This window comes from Saccostrea echinata, unplaced genomic scaffold (assembly GCF_033153115.1).
Source record: "Saccostrea echinata isolate AGI-Se365-2 ecotype Australia unplaced genomic scaffold, CSIRO_AGI_Sech_v1 ptg000054l, whole genome shotgun sequence".
Classification (NCBI taxonomy): domain Eukaryota; kingdom Metazoa; phylum Mollusca; class Bivalvia; order Ostreida; family Ostreidae; genus Saccostrea; species Saccostrea echinata.
This window is the reverse complement of record NW_026889803.1, coordinates 25,432,786-25,460,548: the sequence shown is the minus strand read 5'-3', so window position 1 is coordinate 25,460,548 and position 27,763 is coordinate 25,432,786. Positions and strand designations below refer to the sequence as shown.

General features: G+C 33.5%; 2 protein-coding genes and 1 long non-coding RNA gene across 3 annotated transcripts; 2 read left to right on the top strand and 1 right to left on the bottom strand.

The window, feature by feature from the left end:
• The first annotated feature begins 384 nt into the window (after window positions 1–384).
• LOC133205685 (uncharacterized) lies at window positions 385–18,944 on the top strand. The gene is made up of 4 exons (XM_061341538.1): window positions 385–510; window positions 6,671–6,785; window positions 7,031–7,155; window positions 17,435–18,944. Exons 1-4 carry the CDS (start codon window positions 385–387, stop codon window positions 18,941–18,943), a joined length of 1,875 nt encoding a protein of 624 aa, XP_061197522.1. The 3' UTR covers window position 18,944.
• Window positions 14,335–16,446, bottom strand: LOC133205687 (uncharacterized). Its single transcript, XR_009723643.1, has 3 exons — window positions 16,355–16,446; window positions 15,665–15,940; window positions 14,335–14,364 (listed from the first exon to the last, which is right to left on the bottom strand). It is a non-coding gene; the product is annotated as an uncharacterized LOC133205687 (long non-coding RNA).
• A 6,275-nt stretch (window positions 18,945–25,219) lies between the features above and the next one.
• Window positions 25,220–27,192, top strand: LOC133204563 (neuromedin-U receptor 2-like). Its single transcript, XM_061340311.1, has 2 exons — window positions 25,220–25,285; window positions 25,788–27,192. The coding sequence occupies exons 1-2, from the start codon at window positions 25,280–25,282 to the stop codon at window positions 27,021–27,023; spliced, it is 1,242 nt and encodes a 413-aa protein (XP_061196295.1). The 5' UTR covers window positions 25,220–25,279; the 3' UTR covers window positions 27,024–27,192.
• The last annotated feature ends 571 nt before the right edge of the window (window positions 27,193–27,763 follow it).

Genomic DNA, 27,763 nt, shown 5'->3' with positions numbered 1-27,763 from the left:
GGAAGTTGACAATTAAAAGCATAATGTCCTGATTGTGCTGAATGAACGCAATCTCTTGGGGGAAAAAGAAGAGCAAAATAATCTATATTTTGTTATTGTTAATCATGTATTTTCTAATGACAACGCTTAAGAATTTTCTTAAAATAATTTTCATTTAAAGGTCTTTGAGGGGTTCACATTCATCCCAATGTAAGCAGAAAAAAATTGAAAGCACGAGCTAGATACGTAAATGCTTATATACCTAGTGAATAGTATAATTTTGAATGTGTGATTACATACAATATATAGTTTATATAATAACTTCTATGATATATATATATATATGTGGTATTGAACTTCTTTTGGGGTTTTGATGGTCCATTTGGGTAAATAGGAGCACTCAACATGGAGGACAAGAGCACATACAAACCCAAAGTTGCATGTAATATTCTTCATCTGGGACCATACCGCATAAGATTCATGACCCTTCTTATCGGAAACGTAATTTGTATTCCAGACTCTTTGGAAAATGTAAATAAAAAAAACTCAATTCATTTTTCAATCTGATTAAAATAAGATTCTTTGATCTAGCCATGATTTGAACAATTAGAGACAGATACTGATATAAACAATTTAGAATCTGCATTATGTTTAGTTAGAATGATCTAACTGTGTCTTTGGACAGACCCTCACCACAGTTAGAATGCGTCTTATGTCCACAATGTAGCTGAAAATTGCAGAGTCGCTCAGAAATGATTCTGGAGAAAATAAAAAATTCAATGATGCACTTGCATTGAAGATAAAACACATAACACAACATTTTGAACTTGTTTATATCTTCTACACTAAAATAAATCCATCTGAAGAAAAAAATCAATACATTCTTTCAACCTTTTTTTTTCTTGCTTCAAGTTTACACACCATCACAGTTTACATGCAGAACTCGAGATCAGGATTGTTCTTGGTGTATGATTGCCCCTGATTATTTTGCTACATTGCCAATACAAAGACTGTTTATAAGTAAGAAAACAAAACTGTGAGCTGAAATTTTGTGGAAAACAATAAAAGGCATTTTGGTGCATTTCTGTACAAAATAAGATACATGTATCTGGAGTGACAAGTATATATGGTTTGACAAAATCTTTAACTATATATATTGTCAGACCAAATGTCAGACAGTGATTTGAAAATTCTAACAACTCTGGATGTATAGAACCTAAAAAGTAATACAGACTATATGTACAAAAAAAAGATGAAAAATTTATTTACTAAAAAAAAGATCAGGTAGCAGGGTTCTCTAAGAGCCAGCAACATGCGGTTTCTTGTCCCTTACATGTGGCAAATTCGATGCCTATATAGATTCCAAATATAGGCATCAAATTTGCCCCAGGAAGGATGCGAGAAATCGTGGGTTGCTGGCTCTTATGGAGAACCCTGCTACCTGATCTCTTTTAGCTCAAGTGAGTTTTTCTGATCACATTTTGTCTGTAGTCAGTCAGTAAACTTTTCACATTTTTGACTTCTTCTCCAGAACCGTTGCACCAATTTCAACCAAACTTGCCACAAAGCATCCTTGGGTAAAGAGGATTCAAGTTTTTTTAAATGAAGGTTCAAACCCTCATTCTAGGGGAGATAATTCAGAAATAGTGAAAATTTGGTGACATGTTTTAAAAATCTTTTTCTCAAGAATCTCTAGGCCAGAAAAGTTGGCCTTTGGGGGTAGGGTGGGGCCACAATGAGGGATCAAATTTTTACATAAGAATATATAAAAAAAAAAATCTTCTCAAGAACAGCAAAGCCATGATTAGTCATATTGATATGGAAGCATCCTCAGGTAGTGTAGATTCAAGTTTGTTCAAATCATGATGCCCGGGAGAAGGGTGGAGCCACAATGGTGGATCAAAGTTTTACATAGAAATATATAGAAAAAAAATCTTTAAAAATCTTCTTCTCAAGAACAGCAAAGCTATGTTTAGTCATATTGATATGAGGAATATATGGGGAAAAAACTGGAAAATTCTTCTTCTAAAGAACAGAAAAGCCATGTTTAGTCTTTTTGATAAGGAAGCATCCTCAGGTAGTGTAGATTCAACTTGTTTCAAATGATGACCCCTGGGGATAAGGATGGGGCAACATTGGGGGATCAAATTTTTGCAAAGGAATATATAGGAAAAAATCTTCTAAAGAACAGAAAAGCCATGTTTAGTCTTTTTGATATGGAAGTGTCCTCAGATAGTGTAGATTCAACTTTTTTCAAATGATGACCCCTGGGTATAGGGATGGGCCACAACTGGGGATCAAATTTTTACAAAGGAATATATAGGAAAAATCTTCTGCTGAAGAACAGCAAAGCCATTTGTTATATTAATATGGAAGCATCCTCTGGTAGTTTAAAATCCAAATCCCTCCCAAATGTAAACTTTTCAATACTGAACTGATTTGTGCTTTTTCCTAGCCAAGGTGCTCAGGTGAGCGATGTAGCCCATGGGCCTCTTGTTATATTATTTTGTATATACGAGGGGTTATCAAAAAGTTCGTGGACTAGCGCCTTAAAATTAAAACCGATTTAGGTACATCAATGAAATTTAATACATTTAGTAAGCATCATCTTTTCTATCTATAGAATAAACCATAAATCATAAGTTTTATTAGCTCTTCTGAGCCAAAGGCTCAAAGAGCTAATGCTATGGCCATTTGTGCGGTGTGCGTAAACTTTTTAGAATATGGGCCATAACTCAAGAACCCCTTGGCCAATTATTGTCAAATTTGTCACAGGGTATCCTTGGCCCAAGGGCTCCCGTTTATACTAAAACTGGGGTTGTGACCCTTTAACAAGGGGAGATAATTAGGAAAATAGAAACAAAAGTACTGGTTGCTAAAAAATCTTCTTCTCAAGAACCACTGGGCAGATTATCACCAAACTTACACAAAAGGATGAGGATATGTTGTAGATTAAAATTTGCACGGGGATTTACCCTGGGGCAAAGGGCGTGGTCTCAAGGTCACTTCAAAGTTGACCAAAAATTACATTTTATTAAAATGTTGATATTTTGCTTACTATAAGGACTAGGATCATCAAATCTTGTCAGTTGGTGCATCTAAGGACCTCATATCATGTTGACTCAAAAGTAGGTCACGGTGACCTACTTTTTAAATTTTGCAGCCATTCTTTTTCAAAATGATTTAGAGGCATATTTTGAACAATTTAAGGCCTATGATCATCAAACTTTGTCAGTTGATGCATCTTGGGTCCTCAAAGTACGTCAACTAAAAAGTAGGTCACCTTGACCTACTTTTTGAATTTAATCTTTTTTGAAACAATTAAGGTCATTAATTCGAATACGGGGAGGCTTAGAATCATTAAATCTTGTAAGATGATGCATCTTGGGGCCAAAAAACATAATTATTAAAAAGTAGGTCACAGTGACCTACTTTTTGAACTTTGCAGGCATTCGATTTCAAAGCATTTTAGAGGCATAATTTGGACATTTTAAGTCCTATGATCATAAAACTTTGTAAGTTGATGCATCTTGGGTCCTCTAAAAAGGTCAACTAAAAAGTAGGTCACCGTGACCTACTTTTCAATTTATATGACTATAATTAAATATTTCAGGTACTAATTGGCTTAGAATCATCAAACTTTGTCAGTTGATGCATCTTGGGTCTTCAGGGAAGGTCAACTAAAAAGTAGGTCACAGTGACCTACTTTTGAAAATTTATGGCGTTAATTAAATATTTCTGGTACTAATTGGCTTAGAATCATCAAACTTTGTCAGTTGATGCATCTTGGGTCTTCAGAGTAGATCGACTAATAAGTAGGTCACCGTGACCTAGTTTTGAAAATTTATGGCTTTAATTAAATATTTCGGGTACTAATTGGCTTAGAATCATCAGTTGATGCGTCATGGGTCTTCGGAGTAGGTCGACTAAAAAGTAGGTCACCGTGACCTACTTTCGGAAAATTTATGGCTTTAATAAAATATTTCGGGTACTAATTGGCTTATAATCATAAAACTTTGTCAGTTGATGCATCTTGGGTCCTCGGAGTACAACAACTGAAAAGTAGGTCACGGTGACCTACTTTTGAAATTTTATGGCTGTATTTAATATTTTCAGGAATTATTTGGCTTAGAATCGTCAAAATTTGTCAGTTGATGCATCTTTGGTCCTCGGAGTAGGTTGACTGAAAAGTAGGTCACTGTGACCTACTTTTGAAAATTTATGGCTGTAATTAAATATTTTGGGTACTTATTGGCTAGAATCATCAAACTTTGTCAGTCGATGTATCTTTGGTCCTTGGAGTACAGCAACTGAAAAGTAGGTCACGGTGACCTACTTTTGAAAATTTATGGCTTTAATAAAATATTTCGGGTACTAATTGGCTTAGAATCATAAAACTTTGTCAGTTTATGCGTCATGGGTCCTCGGAGTACAACAACTGAAAAGTAGGTCACTTTGACCTACTTTTGAAAATTTATGGCTTTAATTAAATATTACAGGTACTAATTGGCTTAGAATCATCAAACTTTGTCAGTTGATGCATCTTGGGTCCTTGGAGTAAAACAATTGAAAAGTAGGTCACTTTGACCTACTTATAAAATTTTATGATTATAATTTTAACAAATATTTTAGGTATTAATTGGCTTAGAATCATCAAACTTAGTTGATGGGTCCTCAGAGAATGACAAGTGATAAGTAGGTCACCATGAGCAACTCTCAGGTACTAATTGGCTTAGAATCATCTTGGGTTCTCAGAGTGTGAATTGGAATTTCAAGGGTTTATGTAAATATACAGGATACTTCGAGGCTTTAAATAGAAGTGATAGGTTGTACAGTTAATCAGAAGAGCGATTCAAGGCCCATGGGCCTCTTGTTTTTTAATAAATTGTTAATGGTTTTGTAAGCAATGGTATGTCCAGGCGGCGCAACCTCAAATCTGACTTTTTTTCTACCTGAGTGTAACTGAGAAAAACTCTTTTGATATGAGCATTTGTCATAAAATAATATCCTGTTAATTCAGGCGTGTGGCACGACACATTTGTTCCATAAAAATTTACAATTTTTACCCCATTCTGTAATATCTAAAAAGAAATTTATCGAAAATTTTGCATGGAGTGTCCAAACAATTAAGGGCCTGAAAATGACATCAAAAAGGGGGAGTGTTTTTTTTTCAAACATTCTATAAAGTTTCGCACCTGGAAAAACTGGCATAGACCTAGGGAATGTTTAAACGGGCTACAGAAAAATAAAGTGCATCCAGCTTGTTTTTAAATACCCAAAAAGATTCAGAGATATGAAAGATGCACAGTTAATGTCAATTTGTGGTCAGGGTGTCAAAAGTCGTCATGTCGAAAAGTGACATTGATCATATCTGGTGGATATTGAACTCCGACAAGCAAAATATGCTGGTATAATCAAGTAAGGCCCCTTTGTTCACCCATCTCCTTGTAAACAAAATGACATGTAAGTCTATGCCCCTTTAACTACGGTATCAACTCGGGGCTGTTGAGCAGTAAAGGTTTGTGAAAATTCCAACTCTTTCCTCAGTTTTTAAGGTCTCATCCTTAAGACCTGGAACTTTCACTTTAATAGTGCGGAGCGCTTGGCAAATGAACAGTTGCTACCTATTTTTAATAGATGCAGGTTTGTTGGGGGGGGGGGGGATCCCAGGACCTTCTACACAAGAAGATCCTTGTGTAGCGATCAATATGAGCAGATCAAAGGATCTGATTTTATTCAGATTGATTTTAAAAAAATATGTAGTTTTATAAATAATTTTTATCATATACTTACTAGTAAATATATACTGATTTCTGCACTGTGCAATACAGATGATGTCACAATACTCCATATCAATTATTGGTTGGAAAACTCATATAACATACATGTATCAGAGGGGCATGCAAAATCCATGTCAAACCAGAAATATGTTTTTGTACAGTTTAAAAGTTAATTAACTTGATTTTATTGAAATATATATTAATTGTAATGCAATTCGTGTACCAAAATTTGTGACTTAATTAGTTTTAAAATGACCTAAAATTGGCAAGTTTTAAAGAAAAAGATTTAAAGACACAAAAAATTCTTGAATGATTTCATGTGAATCAACTACATGTATTAGATATTATAATTATATGATTAATTGGATACCGCACAATAAAATCCATATCATATGTCGTATCAACCCTCGGGCCGCACATCAGCCAATGGGCAGATATGGTGCCACTCGGGCTGATATGTCATATGATATGGATTTTAGTATATAATATTCTCTATTTAAAACTGTAAATCTTGATGGGAATGAGCTGTTACATCAATGTCTGTTTACCAAATTGTGAAATTTCTGTCCCCTGAGCTCAATTAGCTGTAAGATGTGTATGGGGCTAATTTGATAATACATCTACATTGAAAGTACTTTGTATCTTTTAAAAAACATAACTCCTGAGCATCGAAGAAACAAACTTCATCCAAAATGACAAACATGAAGTAATTGTCAACTGTTTTCTTGTAACCTGGCTTCAGAGCTCTAATGTCAGGTTAGGATGAGTTGGTCAAACTCGTAATACTTTAGTGAAGATCAACTGGCATCAAACCTTGTTTACTTTTTATAATTATTTAAAATTTAGAATATACAGCTTTCAAAAAATTGTTCTTTTCTTAAAAAAAAAAAAAAATTGATATCAATTTTCAGAGTCAAGGTACACCATTGTTTTTGGCATGTGATCTCATGCCTGATAACCCTAATATGTCAAGGATTAGCACTAAATATGGCAAGCTTGGGATGGCAGCCAAATTCAATTTGAAAGGTAAGTACACATGGGTATTGTTATAAGGGGAATGGTTATGATAAGTGGTTGCAATTCTGAAAAGTTTAACAACTATATTCATTTCATCAAAACAAAACCAGACCAAAAAAGCAACGATTTCAAAAAGTATTTCTGTTTTGATACATGTATTCCCAATTTTAAAGTTTCAGAATCTTCTTTAAAGAACAAATGATTCTGATCAATTTATAAATAAATTGTTATAATTTATTTTTTTTTATTACCAGGTTTCAGATTGGATGGATATGCTAGGACATCTACACTTTGGTTCTTTACTATTCATGGTCTCTTTGACCTAGCTTTCAGCCATCACTTAAAGCTCTTACAGAAAGAATGTCTGCAACGTTTAAGTGTAAGTTACAATTTGAAAATTTTAAAGGTTTTTTTGTGTGTGTGTGTGTGTGTTGGATTAAATATTACTAGTGTGGCAGTCAGATGGGTTCAATCGCTGGTGGCCAGAGAGCTCAACTGGTAGAGCACCAGTCTTGAGATTCATGGTGCCCGGGTTTTAATCTCAGTCTGGTCCGTTGCGCTTTTCTCCTCTCATGTTACATTTGGTGCCGTGCCATGCCCTGGAAGTGACAGGTGAGAGACCTGCCAGCAAAGAGCCTGGGTTGGTGTCTTCGAGACCCAAAGACCTTTAGGGAGGGAGGAATGTGTTGGTCAGATGAGTTTGATTGCCAATGGCCAGATAGCTCAGTTGGTAGAGCACCTGACTGGAGACTCAGGCCAGTCAGGGGGCCTGGGTTTGAATCCTGGTCTGGTCCGTTGCATTTTTCTCCTCTTCTATTACACTTGGTTCACCTGAACAAAAAGATCAAATAAATTTTTCTGATTAAATTTTGGCTATCTATCATCTTTTAACTCTTCATAATTAATCTCAAACTTCTTCAGAGCCTTTGTTAGGATTTCAACTCTTTGGTACAAATCAAGAGGATTTAAATTTGTTTTCAAGTGAATGGCTATCCCTTGTCAGTTGTTCAAATTGGCTTCTTCGGTATTGGTGAGGCCACAATATTGATTCACTTGGAATTAAGGGGGTAAAATGTTAACATATTTATCTCAAGAAAACAGCGAGACTACATGTACAAGAGATAAAGTTTATATGGAAGCATTCTTATTTAGTGTAGATTCAAATTTGTTCAAATCTTTGCCCCTTTGACCAAGGCATGACCACAATGAATAAAAGTTTTACTCGGGATTTTACCCCCCCCCCCCCCCCACCACCACCACCACCAAAATAAATAAATAAAATAATACTTCCAAAAAATAAATAAATAAATAAAAAGTTTTTCAAATTATTCAGAACTTGGCTCTCAGAGGTTACATGTAAGTGGTTCAATCAAAGTCTCACAAAGAAAAAATATATAATTAAAATTTTTGAAATCGGGAAAAAAAACAATTTTGCTGGAATTTGAAGACTGTGCAAGACAAACAAGGTTTCAAGGTTTGAATTTGTAAAATTGACTTCAATATACTAGAAACTAAAGAACTGGGTACGTTAAGTATAACAGAGCGGCCCTGTCTTCAAATTTGATTTCAGTTTTTTACAAACATGCTTACGATGTGTCCTTTCAAAATCATTTTATTTTTTTTAATTATCACAAACCGTTTTTCCATCAGAAGTCTCGAAAAATGGGGAGTTTTCTTTAGAAATTACAAATTTTGACGTGATAACGTCATCACGGCGTTACTGATTTTATCGTTACGTTAAAGGAAATCTGTAAATTCTCTGAACCGGAAACTATTTACTTTAACCTGCCTTATGTTCCAGAAAACAATTTTGAACTTTTATTTCAATTCATCGTAATGTATCTTTGATAGCTGGAAGGAGTAAAATAATTTAAGGGAAATATAATTTTATTACAAACGATTTCATCAGACAAGTAATGAAGCTTGATTCATCCATACAGACGAGACAAGGTAGTACTTCTTTTAAAATTGTGCTCGTATCAGATTTATCATTTTTTTTATGTAAAAATGTCCTAATGATTTCTTCAATCATTTTCTGCATTGTCTATGAAGTTACATTAAAATTTTTAAAGATACATGAATCAGTATTAAAAAGAAAATTGGAACGTCCCATATAAAGTTGTCAAAATTGGATTTTTGGCAATGAAAAAGCCATCAACATCACTCCCCTTTTCCATTCCAACAAATGGCAGCGCTATTAATTTCGTATTTTCTAATTTTTTTTTACCCTAACCAGGAACAATCCACAATATACTTACACACAATCACTTTCTACGTTAAAACCACAAGAGGAGACCAGTTATAAGAGTCCTGATTGATGAGGCCATTCCAAGTTTTTTCTTTGTTTAGCGTCCATCCTAACTATCTTCCTATCCGAGAAAACACACAAACCAAAAGGGGAAAAACGCAGCATTTTCAGAACAGTTATAGAATTTCTTATTATCATTGAGACCTCTCCTCGCCATAAAACTTAGTTAAACTACTAGTTTATTGAAATAAAAAAAAAATAATACACCACTTAAAAAAGAGAGATGTCAATCCCAAAAGAGTAAAATGCATTTCAGAGATTCGTATTTGCTGATTTTAATTTGAGTTAACTTTGTGTTTGCGTTTCAAAGCTTTGTATTTGTCAATTTTAATTTGTGTTTGTTTTTAATTTCATAACCTCAAAACCAATTCGTCCGCGTACATTGCACATAAAAAAAAAAAAAAAAATTTGGAATGGCCTTATCATAACTTGCGTTACAGACCTTGAAAAATTTTGCTTCAAATAAAAACCGTGAATCTCCGAAGGCTTAAAAAGGGTGTGCGATTTTTCGATGAACAAAATATTTTAGATAGCCAATGCTAATAATTTAATTTTAGAGACAAACACATTGCTTTGCATGTACATACTCATTACTTGATTCACACATGCCTAAATCTGCGTAGTGAATTTGACAGGAAATGCACACGAATTCTCGGGAAGGGATTCAGAAGCCTGTAGTACACTCTAACGGGCATAATTCCCTAAAACTAAAAGGATATAATATTATATGTATGATTTGCATATAGAGTTTATCCGCGTCAGCTATGAAAATATGCGCATGTCGTCTTCAAAGCAATGCAGCATGAAACGGCAGACACTTGCATTGATATCGATCAGTAAAAGATCGATCAACGGTCACAGTCCAGTGGGGAGCCAGATGATACTGGAAAGGGATGTATTTGGTTTTAAATCAAATTCTTGATATAATTTTTATTGGTACTCATTACAGTACATGTATAATTTGATTATCAGTAAGCCCCCCCCCCCCTTCTATTTACATGAGACAAAATACAAGTAATTGAAATGCAGAATAACAGAACACTCACATAGAAGAATCAAAATTCACTTTCACGTCCCTTTTTATAAGCTACATAGAGATTTTATTTCTAGTTCAGTTATCAAATTATATGAAATCTTATGTTATTTTGTTACTTGTGGGAACAATACGCAAAACACGTCACAGTGCTTCTTTATAGAGTTATCCTTGCCATTCCCGGATTATATCACTAGCTTGATTATGTTTCTTTTTCATGTAAGTGTCTGATAAAAAAAATCTTTAAAAATATACCTAACAAACTGTTGACATGAATTGCAAGAAGATACATCACGTCATCTACTAAGACAAAAACTGCATTAAAATAGATAAAGATTTTCTTTAGAACTCCTCCCTATGTTTACATGTTACGCAGCCGTAGGTAAGATACATGTATTTGATAAATTATTATTTCGGTGACAATGATAATTTTATCACTTCCTTTGGATACATTAACTCTCTGGGGCATTTCCTTGTGCATTTGTCCTTGTAGTGACGATAATACTTTTAATTTGTTTTTGTTTTTTTTCTGAAACGGATTATCATCACAGACGGACGTTGAATCTTTAAAATTTAGCGATAATGTGCACCGCCGTTTTCACAGAGGTGATATTGGACAGGACGCTCCTCCAGCCCCGATGAACATCTATTGGAATACTAAACATATTTCCTATGAAATATATTACTATTATTTTATGGATAATCTGGATAAAATCCTTTTAAAAATACTCGCTTACTTCAAGATTAACAATAGTGTACATGTAGTTAATATGTACATTCGTTTTTTTATACAGATAAATATCTAAGGAGTAATCTTTTTTTTCTCTCTCTTTTTTTCATTTCAAGACTTGGAATGCCTTAAAATGTATTAGGAAAACAATTTCCGAAAAAAAAAAAATAACGAGGTAAACCATCGATTATGGAGCGGAAAGGGGGTGTCGTGTCCACAAGTAATGCAAGATCGTGTTTGTATTTTTCACAGAACTGCATGGGAACAGATAATCTTTATTTATAGACAATAAAAAAGTTTGATTGTATCACGTTTCACTTAAATTTTCATAGAAAATACCGAAAGCGTACACCACTGTATACGTTTTTTAAGCCTTATAAACTTGGTCAACATATCTAAAATTCCTTGTAAATTATAAATTAAACCCAATTTTACTTGAAAACACTGATGTCAATATTCCGATCAGCATGATAAATGTATATATAATTAATAAGTGTAAATACATGTAAGAACTTTTCCATTCCCAGCTGCTGACCTTCAATAAGTAAATGTAGGCCGGCAGTGGCAGATTTAGAAGTATTTTGTCATATATAAAACACTTCCTGATTATGCGATAAAACACTAGAATCCTTTCTGACATAATCAATTTTGTCAAATAAAAATCTGCAACAATACAGTGACAAGGATAACAAGTTTTGAAAAGAAATGTTCAAATGGTGACTGCTATACATGTAAGTCAAGCTCCAATCCCCCCCCCCCCCCCCCCCATCCCAACTTATGTCGTTAAATTACTTTTTCACGCTGTAAATATTGATTGAATATCTATCATAGTTGCGAAGACTGAAGAAATTGTTTCAAGTACATATTTTCAACATGATTGCTCTTTGTGACGTCATTTTTTCAATGCATTGCGTCACTAATTTACATGTAACATCCCATAGTAAATTTCACTGAGAAAGGTTCATAAGGTTTTCATTTGCATAAATAATTGTATTAAATTAATTTTTTTCAAATGCAGAATTGAATTTAAAAGACAATAAAAAATAATGAAGCCTTCAGATATAGAATTAAACAATTAATTTCTTTAAAAATATAGATTTTCTTGTGTAGAAAAGGTGACGTCTATCCAAAAATGCAGCATTTTTTACTTCAAGTTTTTGTAAAAACGGATGTGGCCGCACTTTTGTAAGGTTATTTTTTCTCTTTAATATTAAAAGTCGTAGTGTATTTGTTCTTTCTGCAAAGTTTCGCATACATACTCGGATGCGGCCATATCGAAATATAGACCTGAAGAGGAGGAAAACGTCCAAAATAGGGGAATTCCGGAATATTAGACCGGTTTTGAACGTTATATAAATGAAAGGGCACGTGAGTTGAGAAAAATTTATTCCTATTTCACACACAGGGAAACCTTAACAGTTAATTGATACAATTGATAGAATGTAATCGTGCATTTAATTTTTGCCGATTTTACAGGGCCGTAAATCGGTCTTAACGTACCCAGCTCTTTGATGAAATATGGACTTTACATTTGCATAATGTAGACGTATTACGTTTGGTTGTGTATTCTTTTTAGCGCCTTTGGTGGAAAGAAACTACTGCTAATTCAAGAACAATGCTAAATGTTTTGCATATATATTCATAAATAAGAACATTAAGAAATGCGCCAAATCACATCTACGCTAACTTGTTCAAAAATCAATTTCCGCCAAATATTGTACACACTTAATATAACTATGGCACGCCAATTTCACAAAAATTAGCGAAACTTAGTTTCACAGATGATAAACTAGGTTTATCGACTGTAAACTATAGTTTACAAACCGTGAACTATAGTTAACGATTCGTTAACTATAGTTTTCATCTGTAAAATTATATTTAACGGTTGTTAACTATAGTTTACGAATGCTAATCTAAGTTTATCTGTCTGTAATTAAACGTTAACAATAGATTTTGTTGATAAACATAGATTCACATCTGTAAACTTTAATTTACAATCGCGAACTATAGTTAAGAGTTGTTAATCATAGTTTCACAAATCGTGAAACTATATTTATCAGATAAACTATGTTTTACATTCGTTAACCATAGATTTCGGTTGTAAACTATAGTTAACTGTCATTTATACTCACAAACTATATTTAACAGACGTAAACTATACTTATCGATCGTAAACTATAGTTTTGAGAGCTAAACTATGATTCACATTTGCCAATCATAGTTTATCGTAATAAACTATAATTCACACTCGTAAACTATAGTTAAGAGTTGTTAAATATAGTTTATGAATCTAAACACCTGTTAACTGTTAACGATAGTTTTCAGTTCGAAATTTCGCGGCACCAATCGCGAGAAGCAATAATGGGGTATATGTTTTATCAGTGCGGAGAATATTAAGGACACGTGTTGGGCATTATCTAAAGCAAAGACCGAGTTATATATAATCAATATTACTTTCTCTATTTAAACAGAATTAATTGTATTTGTTTTAAAATGTCGTGTATACATACATTTCCTATGGGGAAATTTTTAGAAATATGACAAAATTTTATTTTTTTAAAAGACAGAATATTACGAGATTTTTGCTCAAGCAGAGGGGGGTGAAGCGCGTTTTACAATGTGCCAAGCATTTTCCCGCCACATCTCATCACCAAAACAAAGAAACTGAAAGAGAGGAATTGCAGTGGCGGATATAGATAGGGTTGTGGGGGTTTCAACGTCCTCTTTTGAATTTAAGAGAGAGAGAGAATGAGAGAGAAGTCCCAAATATTTGTTGTGTTTGTTCCGTGAAAGGCCACTTTTATTTATGTATGAAGAAAATTCGGTTGTTGAAAAATAAATTCCGCGCCTGCAATGTTACATGTACTGTGTTATGTCTTTATTTACAGATGAATATAAGATATACATGTATTTTATTAATGACAGATCACGCATTTCGGTCTCTATTTTTCTCTTTTAAATCAAAAAAATAAAATTTTAATCAATAATTTTCCAGTCATTTTTCTTTTTATTTCCAACTATATTTGCTTTAAAATAATAGAACATTTACTTATAACGCCAACAAGAAATATACATGCATATATATTTAACAACAATTGTCATTACATAGCAAAATCTTATAATGCTGTATCTAGGATTAGCCGATCTATAATTTACAAAAAAAAAAAAAAACTATTGTTAACTATAGTTTTGATCGTAAACTATGGTTTAGAGTCGTGAAATCTAGTTTCACAGAAAATTATGGCACGCCAAATTCACAAAAATGAGCTAATCATAGTTTCACAGTTGATAAACTAGGTTTATCGACTGTAAACTATAGTTTACAGACCGTAAACTATAGTTAACGATGATAATCTATATTTCACATATGTAAACTATAGTTTACACGATAATCTATGTTTCACAAGCGTAAACTATAATTAACACGGAAAACAATCATTTGCTACTGCAAAATATAGCTTATATGATAAATATAGTTTCACGATTTGTAAACTATGATTTACAACTCTAAACTATACTTAACAAATGTAAATTATAGTTTAGGCTTTGTAAAGTATACTTTACAGACATACAAAGCGCCAAATTCACAAAAATGCGATAAACATAGTTTTACACTTGAGAAACATAGTTTAGGAACAGAATCTCTTATTTTGTATCGGAGATGCACAATTTTCTGTGAAACTAGATTTCGCGACTCTAAACCATAGTTTACGATCAAAACTATAGTTAACAATAGTTTTTTTTTTTTTTTTTTTTTTTTTTTGTAAATTATAGATCGGCTAATCCTAGTTACAGCATTATAAGATTTTGCTATGAAACGACAATTGTTGTTAAATATATATGCATGTATATTTCTTGTTGGCGTTATAAGTAAATGTTCTGTTATTTTAAAGCAAATCTAGTTGGAATTAAATAAAAAGAAAAATGACTGGAAAATTATTGATTAAAATTTTATTTTTTTGATTTAAAAGAGAAAAATAGAGACCGAAATGCGTGATCTGTCATTAATAAAATACATGTATATCTTATATTCATCTGTAAATAAAGACATAACACAGTACATGTAACATTGCAGGCGCGGAATTTATTTTTCAACAACCGAATTTTCTTCATACATAAATAAAAGTGGCCTTTCACGGAACAAACACAACAAATATTTGGGACTTCTCTCTCATTCTCTCTCTCTTAAATTCAAAGGAGGACGTTGAAACCCCCACAACCCTATCTATATCCGCCACTGCATTTCCTCTCTTTCAGTTTCTTTGTTTTGGTGATGAGATGTGGCGGGAAAATGCTTGGCACATTGTAAAACGCGCTTCACCCTCCTCTGCTTGAGCAAAAATCTCGTAATATTCTGTCTTTTAAAAAATTAAAATTTTATCATATTTCTAAAAATATCCCCATAGGAAATGTATATATACACGACATTTTAAAACAAATACAATTAATCCTGTTTAAATAGAGAAAGTAATATTGATTATATATAACTCGGTCTTTGCTTTAGATAATGCCCAACACGTGTCCTTAATATTCTCCGCACTGATAGATTGGTGCCGCGAAATTTCGAATTGAAAACTATCGTTAACAGGTGTTTAGATTCATAAACTATATTTAACAACTCTTAACTATAGTTTACGAGTGTGAATTATAGTTTATTACGATAAACTATGATTGGCAAATGTGAATCATAGTTTAGCTCTCAAAACTATAGTTTACGATCGATAAGTATAGTTTACATCTGTTAAATATAGTTTGTGAGTATAAATGACAGTTAACTATAGTTTACAACCGAAATCTATGGTTAACGAATGTAAAACATAGTTTATCTGATAAATATAGTTTCACGATTTGTGAAACTATGATTAACAACTCTTAACTATAGTTCACGATTGTAAATTATAGTTTACAGATGTGAATCTATGTTTATCAACAAAATCTATTGTTAACGTTTAATTACAGACAGATAAACTTAGATTAGCATTCGTAAACTATAGTTAACAACCGTTAAATATAGTTTTACAGATGAAAACTATAGTTAACGAATCGTTAACTATAGTTCACGGTTTGTAAACTATAGTTTACAGTCGATAAACCTAGTTTATCAACTGTGAAACTAAGTTTCGCTAATTTTTGTGAAATTGGCGTGCCATAGAAAATTGTGCATCTCCGATACAAAATAAGAGATTCTGTTCCTAAACTGTGTTTCTCAAGTGTAAAACTATGTTTATCGCATTTTTGTGAATTTGGCGCTTTGTATGTCTGTAAAGTATACTTTACAAAGCCTAAACTATAATTTACATTTGTTAAGTATAGTTTAGAGTTGTAAATCATAGTTTACAAATCGTGAAACTATATTTATCAGATAAACTATATTTTGCAGTAGCAAATGGTTGTCTTCCGTGTTAATTATAGTTTACGCTTGTGAAACATAGATTTACGTGTAAACTATAGTTTACATATGTGAAATATAGATTATCATCGTTAACTATGGTTTACGGTCTGTAAACTATAGTTTACAGTCGATAAACCTAGTTTATCAACTGTGAAACTATGATTAGCTCATTTTTGTGAATTTGGCGTGCCATATATAACACATTGACAGTATTTGTGCCTCGGGTGAGTGTTGTGATATATGGACCTCTTGTTCTTAATTAATGCCTGTTGTCAGATGAACATGTTATCATATGGTGCTGACTGTAGATAATTTTGTTTCTTGCAAAGCTTTGCACATTGTGAGTGGGATTCAGATTTGTTCAAAGTCCTAGGTCATTTTTCAGGTAGAGATAATTCAGAAATATTTATTTGATAAGTTTTCTTTTTTGAGAACCGCTCAAGAAGAACCAACATGCAGTCGGACACAAATATTGTGTTAGAATAGACAGGGTAACAGATTGCACATGTTAATGTGGAAATGAATAAAAGGTTGGAATTTCCAGTGAAAAAGCAGGGTTCTCCACAAGGGGTTTTACCATGGCGGCCCGCCATGGTTAAACGAGCTGCGCCATGGTTAAAATCGGCGGCCGCCATGATTAAATTTTGATTGCATTTCAGTTTTGACACCTACTTTTTAATGACCTGAGTAGTTAATTGTGTTTATACTACGACTGCCATGCACCTCGCATACCTCGAGAGAAAGCGGACTGTGCTAAACAAACACGGTAGTTGATCGGCGACTATGCTGTGAAGCGTGACAATGGAGAGTCAATTATCTTGAGAGTTAATTATCCTGTATCTCAAATGTGGAGAACCCTGAAATAGATTGCACAGGTGTTGGATTAGATAGTTCTTACTGTATTGTGATTAATTATTTAGGGTTCTAGTACTGTGTAGTAAAAATCAATTTGAAATATTTTAGATATCTAAGATCATATCCAATAATCATTAGAAAGAAAAATTCAATTGTGAATTTGCTAAATGTAGTGTAACAAATCTGTAATCTGGATGCTTATATAAGAAATTACTGATATATTGAAGTAAATCTTCAGGTCCTGACTTAGCTAGGACAGAGTTTTTTCTGTAACACTCTTTGCTTTTGAATAGAATATTATTTTAAACAGTATTTCTGATGTCCTCCTTATTTATTCCAGAACCTATGGATGAAATTCTATGAGGAAGAACCTCTGCCCTTTGATAGTATAGATGTGACATTAGAGGAATCTCTGATGGAAAAAATCATGAAACCTTTTAAATTGAAACACATAGATACAATGGATCAAGATGAAAACCATTCAGGTGAAGGCTCGTTTTCATCAGACAAAGTCACTGAAAATAGTTGCACTTCAGCACAAGAAAAAATAAACCAACAAGTGAAGATCTTGAACTCTGAAGGGCTTTATGATCAGCAAAGTGCAGGAGACTGTTCTGTTTTTAATGAAAAAATGATGGAAAATACAAGTGAGAAAGCAGGTAATCTGGACTTCAGAAGAAATAAAAGTGAAAAGAATCAAAAGAGAAAGGAAATTCATGGTGAATTTTGTGACAAATGTTCTCAAAAACTGATTCGCAGAACTTGCAATGTGAACAATTCTGAAAATATGATTGGGTCAAAGAATAATAAAAAACTTTGTAGTCAAAAATACTTCCTTATAGATCATTCTGAAAAGGAAGTTGAGGATGAAAAGGAAACATGCATACTATGCTTAAAAAATATAAGCTGTAAAATTTGTGATGCAGATATTGAGATGGCATTAGATAAATCATGTTGTGCTTGCTCTAAAACTGAACACAACAGTTCTGGTTCATGTAATGCAAAAAATGAAAGAAGTATACATAAAAGTTGTTCAAAAGAGCTGAGTTACAGTAATTTTGACTTCCAGAACATTAAAAAGAATAGACAACCTAATCTTTGTACCAGGATGCTGAAATGTCAGTTTTGTGGTATGGTGAATGAATATGTTGAACATTCTGCAGATGTGATCAATGAAAATTCTACAATGATGATCGAAGAAGATACTGCTTGTTCAACACTTTTATCTTGGGATAAGATGCAGCATTTAATTCAAGAAGTTCTGCACACTCATCTTCCCACTGGGGCGCACTTAGAAAAGTGTCTAACCATCTTAAAACTTCTTGACTTTCATGTCAAGTCCCCAGATGAGGATTTTGGCTTTGACTTAGATTTCCTAAAGTTTTGTTTTGATAAAATGAAAGATTCTGAATTTAGAGTGGATGAACCAGAAAGTGATCTCCAAATATCAAAAAACAAGCTGAAGTTTTTGACTGCTTTAGGGACATGGTTAGGAAATGAATTTCATAATTGTTCTCATGTGATTTCTAGAAGAGTGGACAATTTTAAGCAGGAGCACATCAGGTGCATTGACAATTTACCACCATCCAGTGATATTGTGAATCACATATTTCCTGTTTTTATGACAGCTTTTATTTTACATTGGCAGGGATTTGGCACTCCAGTCATTGGATATAGTGAATCGTCCTTGGCCCTTGAACATAATTATGCAAGTAAAAAGCAAATTATGGATGAACATCAAGCAGGGCCAAATTACCCTCTTATTCAACTCATCCTAGAATTTGCAAATAATTCACTTATATCAGGTGTTGCACATGTAGTATTTTCAAAAATAAAGTACACAAAATAAATGATGTAATGTCACTTTTTTTTGCAAAGTGGTCATTAGAATAAACATTTCCTTGTAAATGAAGTTTTTGGGACAAAATTGTGTGTGGGGAAACTCTGAAAGAACAGGTTTAATTTGTATGTATATTTTATAGGAAGAGGAAACAATTTTTATATTTAGTAAATATCTTATAATCACATATATAATATTGTGAAGATTCAAGTTTGCATGTTTACATCATGGACCCCTGGACCTGTGGTCTAGGATATGTAGGGCAACACTTTGTTGGGGGGTAGAGTTTTACACAGAAACTTGGTTACAATTTGTTTGTTTTACATTTACATCGTATTTGTGAATTTTCACTCATATAGAGATGTTACCAGCTTTAGGTGAAGTGGCAGAGAAATGGAGAGGGGGGGGGGGCTAAGGCAGATATGCCTATGCCCATTTTTCGACTATAAAAGTATAACGGAAATTTCACAGTCATATACCTTTGCATTTTAAAACAAGATGTGTTTGTGAAACACTGATGCCCCCGTATGGCAGCTCATGGCGAATGTTAAAGTTTTTCAAATGCAAGTCAAACACCAAGGACAAGAGAACAAAAATGTTGGTACCCAAAGAAAGGTCTTGTCACAAGTAAAAAAAAACTTTTGAAATTTGAATGCCCTAGCATCAAGCATTCTTATGTTATGGCCAAGCTTAAGTTTATTTAAAAGTAGATCAAACTCAAAGGTCAAGGACGATAGGTCAACTTTGTTGATACCAAAGGAAAGGTATTGCACAGAAATAGCACATGTTAAATATGAAAGCTTTAGCAACAACTGTTCAAAAGTTATGGCCAAGATTGCAGTTTTTCAAAAGTAGATAAAACTCAAAGATCAAGGTCAAAGGGTAAAAAAATGTTGGTATCCAAGGGAAGGTCTTGTAACAAGGAATACACAAGTGGTCTGTGAAATATGGAAGCACTAGCTTTAACAGTTCAAATGTTATGGCCATGGTTAAAGATTTTCAAAATTATGTCAAATTCCAAGGTCAAAGGGTCAAAATTGTTGAAACCCAAGGGAAGGTCTTGTCACAAGGAATACACTTGTATTTTATGAAAGCCTTATAATTATGTCCTACGAAATTTAGATTTTTTCAGTTTTTTGTATTTGACAATTAATTTTCATATACATATTTAAATTGAAAAATTCTAAATTTTTTAAAGGACTCTTAGCTCCAATCATTCAAGGTTAAAGTTTTTTAAAGTGTATCAAACTCCTAGGTTTGGGTCGAAAGGTAAAAGAAATATATGTACCGAAGGAAAGGTCTATACACGGATACACATTTGAAGTATGAAAGCCCTAGCACCAACCCTTAAAAAGTTATGCCCAAGGTTAAAATTTGCAAAAGTGGGTTAAACTCCTAAAGGTCAAATATGTTGGTACACCAAAAAGGTCTTTTCTCAAGGAATACACATGAAAATACGAAAACCATAGCTTCAACCAATCAAACGTTATGGGCAAGGTTATAGTTTTTGACAGGCGGACGGTGTCGCATAATATTTGGTCCGCCTCGTTTAAAGGTCCGGGGGGACCTAATACGATAACATATAAGGTCCGCCTTTTATAAGAAAAGGTCCGGCCCGTATAAGAAAAGGTCCGCCTAAGTTTAAAGGTCCGGGTGGTGCAAAATGTTTTAATCTTGACTTAAACACATAAAATTAAAGAGAGTTTGTTTACATCATATGAAGAAAGATTAAGGATTTGCCCTAGCTGTTGTGTTTATTTTTTTGTACAATATATCTCTTAGGGCAGGAATTGCTACTCCATGCTTAGTGTGCTTTTAGCAATACCGTTTAGGGCAATGATTTAAAAAAAAATGTCGCATTTATTGGGCTTGTGTTTGTTTTTCCCCAGCATTTGCTTTGTGTAAATTAGGATGATTAAAGGTGTGAAATCTGCCGCTGTGTATAGGCAATAAAACAATGGGGGTGTGAAGTATTCGTATACCTGACAGGTACCTGCTGGTAGAGCCCGCGGCAGATAGCAATGACAATGTAATGGTCATCTGTTTGCTTTAAATCAATAGATATGAATTCTCTATTTTAATAAATTATGCTGAAGAAGAAATTATAATACTATTATGATATTCATGCGTACACATCAAAATTGTGATATAATTATATAATTATATATAGTCTATTTTTATTACAATATTTAAAGAAATTTCTTATTCCAAGTGCATGTAGAGTTTAATACTAAGACCGATAAAAAATAAAAATATGTATATGCTTCCCTTTAGTTTTAACAATTAACTTGTTTTCAGTTTATAATAATATTTTGCCCTTTATTTGTGGATAGGGTAATATATAGCCTAATGTTGTATTCGATCTGTATTTACTGCACAAACAAAATACATGTAATGTTAAAGCTTAAAACAGGTAATTCAATATTGAAAACATATACATCAGATTTAAAGTATAATCATGGTTTGGATTTAATTCTTTCTTATAAAAATATCACTCTTCCTCGTCATAATGAACTACATATGAAATAATATTTCATTTTTGTATTTTTTTTTTTTTTTTTTTTTTTTTTGCCAAAAGAAAAAGAAAGAAAAAGAAATTACACATTTTACTGTGAGTATAATAGACAGACTGTGGGATAATCTAGCAGGCTGTATTGCATGACAGATTAAAATTTGAAATCATTATTGTAAAATATTTTCTTTTATTACCGACATGAAGCATTTTGGGCAAAGTTGAATGTCCAGTTCTATATACAAGTCATTTATGTATCTCACGTCTGTATGAACGGGGGAAGGGGGAGGGAACATCAGTTGATCCTCTTCCTTTTTTTTGCGTATCAAGGAATTTCTATTTTCTACATTAATTTGTGCTATAATCCCCCCCCCCCCACACACAAATGCACCCAGAAATATACTGACTGATTGTTTCTGGGGACGTTGTCAAGCGTGCGTCATATTTCCCATTTCAAGCTATATGATATGTACATTTTCGTGATGTCGACTAGAAGCGTTTCAGTCTAATTTTAAATCAAAAATATATTTCTTTTATAAAACGCTGATTATTTATGAATATTTATTTTATTCATTTATGGAAAGTGGCAACTCACGGTTATCCGAAGAAAAAAGGTAATTGATGGGGTTTTCCATCATGAGAGTCCAAGCTGCAGACAGCTCAGTATTACGTTACGCTACAACTCCATACCAAGTAGTCCCGGAGAACTGACACTGTATGGAGTATGACTGAGAGTCATACTCCATACTCTCCGGGACTTCTTTCCCTACGAATAATGATATGGAGTAATACTGAGCTGTCTGGAGCTTGATTGAGAGTGATCTCCCGTGTAGAATTTTCTACGCGGTGAAAACCAATAAAGTGTATTGTTTAGTACCACTACACCTGCTCAAGACATTCGGCAAACCTCGGCTGATTCCTTCACCTTGATGAGGTACGAATCGGCCGAGGTGTGCCGAGTGCTGCTCAAGAGTTTTTGAAAAATTCTTTACGAAAGCTAGGAACTTTGCCAATCTCCTTAAATTATCCTTTTCGAAGTCCTCAGTCGTTCTCCGTGGTAACCATGGAGGAAATAATACAATCGGTCTCATGTAGTCATGACAGAATTTTTGAAGTTCGATTTTCATAAATGCTATACATTGCACATATGTTGTTTCGGATATTACCTAACAATTTTGTAGGGAATGAAATAAACAATATTTAAAAAAAAAATCCCGGAAATAAAATCCTATGCTGGGCTCATTTTCCAAAAGGGGAGGGGTCTCTAAACCCAAGCTCGTTTTTCCGGGAAAAAATATTAATGCGGGAGGAAAGTCTACAACATCAGTACTTTTTAAACTATTTGACATGTATCAGCATAATTTTGCTATACCCCACCCACCAAAAATACAACAACACCATTTATAATCTTTTCCTTTTTTGGGGGGAGGGGGTATTTTATTGCTTAAAATGTTCAACTCGATTGACTTTGGTTTGATTTTGCCAATTAATGCACATCTTCCTTAACCAGTGTTAACCCCGGGGTAATATCAAGTAGAATGAAATAATCGTTAGTCTTTAACTGGATAAGAAACGATGGTTATAAAAACACGGGGGATATGCGACTTCAAGTTTCGTCAGGTGAGACAATAGGCCTACCCCCCAAAGCACAGACATGTTGTTTTAACAACAACGGGATAGGCTAGTACACCGTAACACAAGTCCCTGTCAAAGTGACCCTCCAATTATTTTATAGTTAGGTACAATATGAATCGTAAGAATTATGCATAATTATTATTAATGATATAATGAAATATCTTTCGAAAGATATGAAAATTCTTTTTGGGAAGTGGAAGTCGAACGTTGTTAGGAAATAGACTGTAATGAAATGATCATTGTTGGACTTACGAACACCATATACTGAACAATGTGCCAGTGAAGGTATGCGTATTATATATATGTATTTTTTTTTTATTTTGCAATGATAATATTGATATCACTTAAACTATAAAAGACACATGTCGTACATGATTTTCCCATAAGGTAACTCGATAACAGATCTTTGCATCTTTATATTTTTTGTTTTGTGCACTACCTGGGAGGTATGTACTACGATAAGGAGCAAACAGTTAATCAGTGCTAACATCAAATTTTGAATAATTTTTTGATAGATAATTTGAGGTTTTGTACTGAAATATATCATAGTATTAGAAATATAATTAATTAAAATTGGCTAACGAAATCCAGCAACTAGCGAGATATCGCAAGACTTGATCCTTTTAGTATATATACAATGTACATACATGTAGGTCCCTGGAACTCCATTTTGCTGGGAGGGACACTTTTATAACAACTATACCTTAAATAATTTAAAAAGATTAATAAAGCAAATTAATTTCGAATCAATAAAGGAGAAAAATCTGCATATTAAACCGATGGCGGACCTTTTATTATAGAGGCAGGCCGGACCTTATATGTTATCGTATTAGGTCCCCCCGGACCTTTAAACGAGGAGGACCAAATATTATGCGACAACGGACAGAGCAAAATATATCCCCCAAATCTTCGATTAAGGGACACAAAAATCAAAGGCACGTCTTTTGTATTCAGAGAACAGGAGATAACCTTTTTTAACGTTAGGTAAGAGGTTAAGTTCCAAGTTATAAACCTTGATGTTTTTTTAATCTTCCTTCCAGTATATTACAGCCCTACCCCTATAGCGTTACTTTCATCATGAAATAACCAAAGATGAAATTGGATAATGAGGTCAGTATCCTAGTGCTTTACGCCAAGCAATACATATGCTGAATATCAAATTTCTTTCTCTTCTGATAAAAAAAATATGATTCTAAAGGACGAATAGACGTTTATCAGGACAATGTAAAGAGCGTGTGCTTTAAAACCTAAGCTGTCGCAAGTGCACTAACTTGAAATGGGATTAAGAACAAATCAAATGAATTTTTTTGTACGGTTAAGTAGTTCTCTCATTTAGAAACAATCTACACGACGTGATTTTTTTTTTTTACTGATTTAGAATTTGCTAATTTTTAAACCGACATTACCAATGAATTAGGCCTGTGTTTCAATAACTTCCTTGTTTTTTTTTCCGTTCTTTTTTTTTTTAATTATAATTTTTAGTCTGATTCATTTTAACTCCACAAGTCCAAGCCAGGTACCATATTTTTTTTTTCATAATTATTATGATATACAGATCCCACACTCGTGATTTATAACAAATTCGTTAATTGGATTAAATAGAAAATACATAAGTTATTGACATTTACTGAGAAATAAACATTTATTACTTACGTATTTTTTAATTAAAAGAAAAAATAAACATGCAGCCTTCAAACATTGAGAGGGAAAAAATGTTTATTGCACACAATGACCAAAGTAGAATGTTGCCATTTTTGTGTACGTTCCTTGCTTCAGAAGTATTTCCCTCTCTTGTACGTGCAGGTACTGAAATATGGACCCGTGAAATAATCAGATGCAATAAATGACTCTGTTCTACTGTATACTATCCAAAAGATCGACTTCCGTGTCCGGCATTGATATTCAAACCCATGATCATCTTTATTTACTTAAACTGCTGCGCTTTATGGGCAACCTATACCTATTATCAGTTCTATTGGACTGCAACACCAAAAGCTTCACATACAGCACCAAGTGATGTTGTTGAAAGGAAATTTCCGCATTATGCACTATAGCCTTATGTTCTCTCATGGAAAATATGAATGCAATCGAGGAAATTATCAAAATTAACACTTTGTCGATTCTCACAAGCAGTTTATATATACATGTAGTATGGGAGAAATATTCAGCTTAGTAAAAGTTTCTGAGGATATATAACAATGATGGTATGATAGCCTTCTTATTCATTTTGTCATTTTATTTTACATTATAGTACTTTAATCTATTCAGATACTTTGTTGTTAAATTATGGATAATGTTGAAAACACTTAGAAGCTATTTTTTAAAAGAAGGACATACAATGAGGCTTTCCTCCAACAGCAATGATTAGCATTATATAAAATGTACACCAGTTGTAAATCTAATACTTCTACTTTGCATGTCATACATAACATACTAGAATCGTCATTATTTAGCGTGCACAGCTATCATCTTACTTGCAGTTACCGATTGAAAGAATTTTTTTTAAAAAAGATATTCCTCAATTTAATTTTGGATAATCATAAGTATTTTTTAAGTTAGGTAAGATATTCCTCTATTTAATTTTGGATACGCACTTTACTGATTGGTGAAACCTAAGTCAATTAAAATGAGGTGTTTGATGCCAGAACAAAAAAAATCGACAATACTTCGTCGTTAAATTAGACCATGATTTCAAATATATTTCAGATGTTCTATAATGACACTGAGGAATCCCAACTTCAGGAATGGAACGGGCATATGGCCCTCGTTTTTATCCCAGCAACAGCGTTTCTAGCGCTGTGTTTCGTGGTGGGAACTGTTGCCAACCCAACAGTTGTCATAGTCGTCTTGTTTCGGATGAAGAGTTCTAGAGATGATCGCTATTTCATTCCATTCCTTTCCTTTGTTGATCTCCTAGGATTAACATTAAATTGCTTGGGAGCCTGGTTGCAGTATTTTCCCTATGTTCACGACAACGACAGTCTGTTCATTCCTTGTAAATTGTATTGGTTTGGAACCTCAGGCATCGCATCTTTTTCAGCATTCATTTTGATTGCCATTGCTATTCAAAGATATCTTAAAATTTGTAGACCACACGGAAAACAGATGGATCTGAAAATCAGACGATTGTATTTGGCAGTGGCGTTATTTATATCAGCTATCATCGCATTTCCATTTACATTATTTTACGACATGGCTCCAATAGAAAGTCGCATGTATAACGTCACTGGGTACATTTGTTCACGTGGACAGAGCAAGTGGCTGAACAACGAACCTGTCATATACAGCGTTACTATTGCATCCCTCGTGTTTATTAACATTCTTCTTTTAATGATAATCTATTGTTCCATAGGAAAAACTATTTACAGGCAAACGCGTTTAAAGAATAGACGAAAATTGAGCGCCAAACGCAGAATGGGAAGAATTAATCTCGAATCCAGCTTCGATGTGGAATCGCTGAACGAACGAGAAAACGTGACTTTGAAAAATGGTCAAGCTGATGATATTTCAGAATACTCCGATTGGACACTGGACAGACGAGGAAACAATAAGAAAAGATTCGTTGGATCGGAGATGTCCACTTTGCCAGAATACCCTACAGGGAATTCCTTTGACCTGGACAAAATGAGAGACATCCGAGGTAAAACAAAATCTCTGCAGCATTATCGCCATCTCCGAAAAAGAATTGATCGGTTCACGTGGATGTTCCTTATAATGACAATGGTGGCAATGGTCAGTTATGTTCCTAGAGCTACTCTGCTTATGTTCGAGTCACTGGACTCCCAATTTTGGATAAGTTTTCCAGATTTTTGGAGAAGTGTTGTGGAGGTAGCTTACCGTCTCCATGCCTTGCATCACGCGTGCAATGCTTTGATATACGGGTATTTTGATACACGTTTTCGCGCCGAGGTTAAAAAGTTTTGTAAACGGGTGTCTGAATGATAAATGAAATACTTCTTAGGATAGGACTGGAATTCACTGACCTTTACCTGACTTTCTCTCTATAGAGATAGAACTGAGAAAAATTAACTAAATATCAAATAAATACCATCAAAGGGACAATCTGAAATCTCGCTATATTCCTCAAATATAGACTTTATCTAGTCCATGATCCGAAAAATTGTTCTTATTTACAAGAAGTGAAAATCCCTTAAGCTTGTGTTTTATTCGAATGTGTGTAAATTGTTAGTTTTGAACTGATTGATGTATAGCTTGCCTTAAATTTCTTCAGTTATTTTCCCAGTTTGTGACAGGAAATCACCCTTCAAGAGAACTGAAATTTTTTTTATCGTAAACAGTATTATATTTGTAGATTTATTGGTGTATTTATTGGTGTATAAACAGAGGTAAACCGAACTAAAGCATTTCTGAAGGAAATAAAATTACATGTGCTAAACCTTGAGATATAAAGAAACCCCTTTAAGCTGTAAGTATTCCGACAAAATTGCATGAAAGTGCCAGAATTTTTCAATTTAGTATATAAAGTATACAAACAATTAACCTCGTTAATAATTAAAAATTAACGCCTTCCAGTTTTAGCCGAAAAATTTCCATAAATTATGATTAAGAGAGTGGCAGAACAGAGCGTGCCGGCGGTATTGGACCTTCCACTCTGTTAAAATCATTACTTCCGATTTAAAACCTAATTAACGAAGCAGGTGTACTCATGAACATGTATTCTA

Bases quoted from the DNA above. Each gene is read 5' to 3' on its own strand.
- LOC133205685 (XM_061341538.1), top strand. From the start codon at position 385: ATGGAGGACAAGAGCACATACAAACCCAAAGTTGCATGTAATATTCTT. The intron at 6,786-7,030 runs GTAAGTACACAT...TTTTATTACCAG, and splicing joins AGCCAAATTCAATTTGAAAG to GTTTCAGATTGGATGGATAT. The intron at 7,156-17,434 runs GTAAGTTACAAT...TATTTATTCCAG, and splicing joins AATGTCTGCAACGTTTAAGT to AACCTATGGATGAAATTCTA.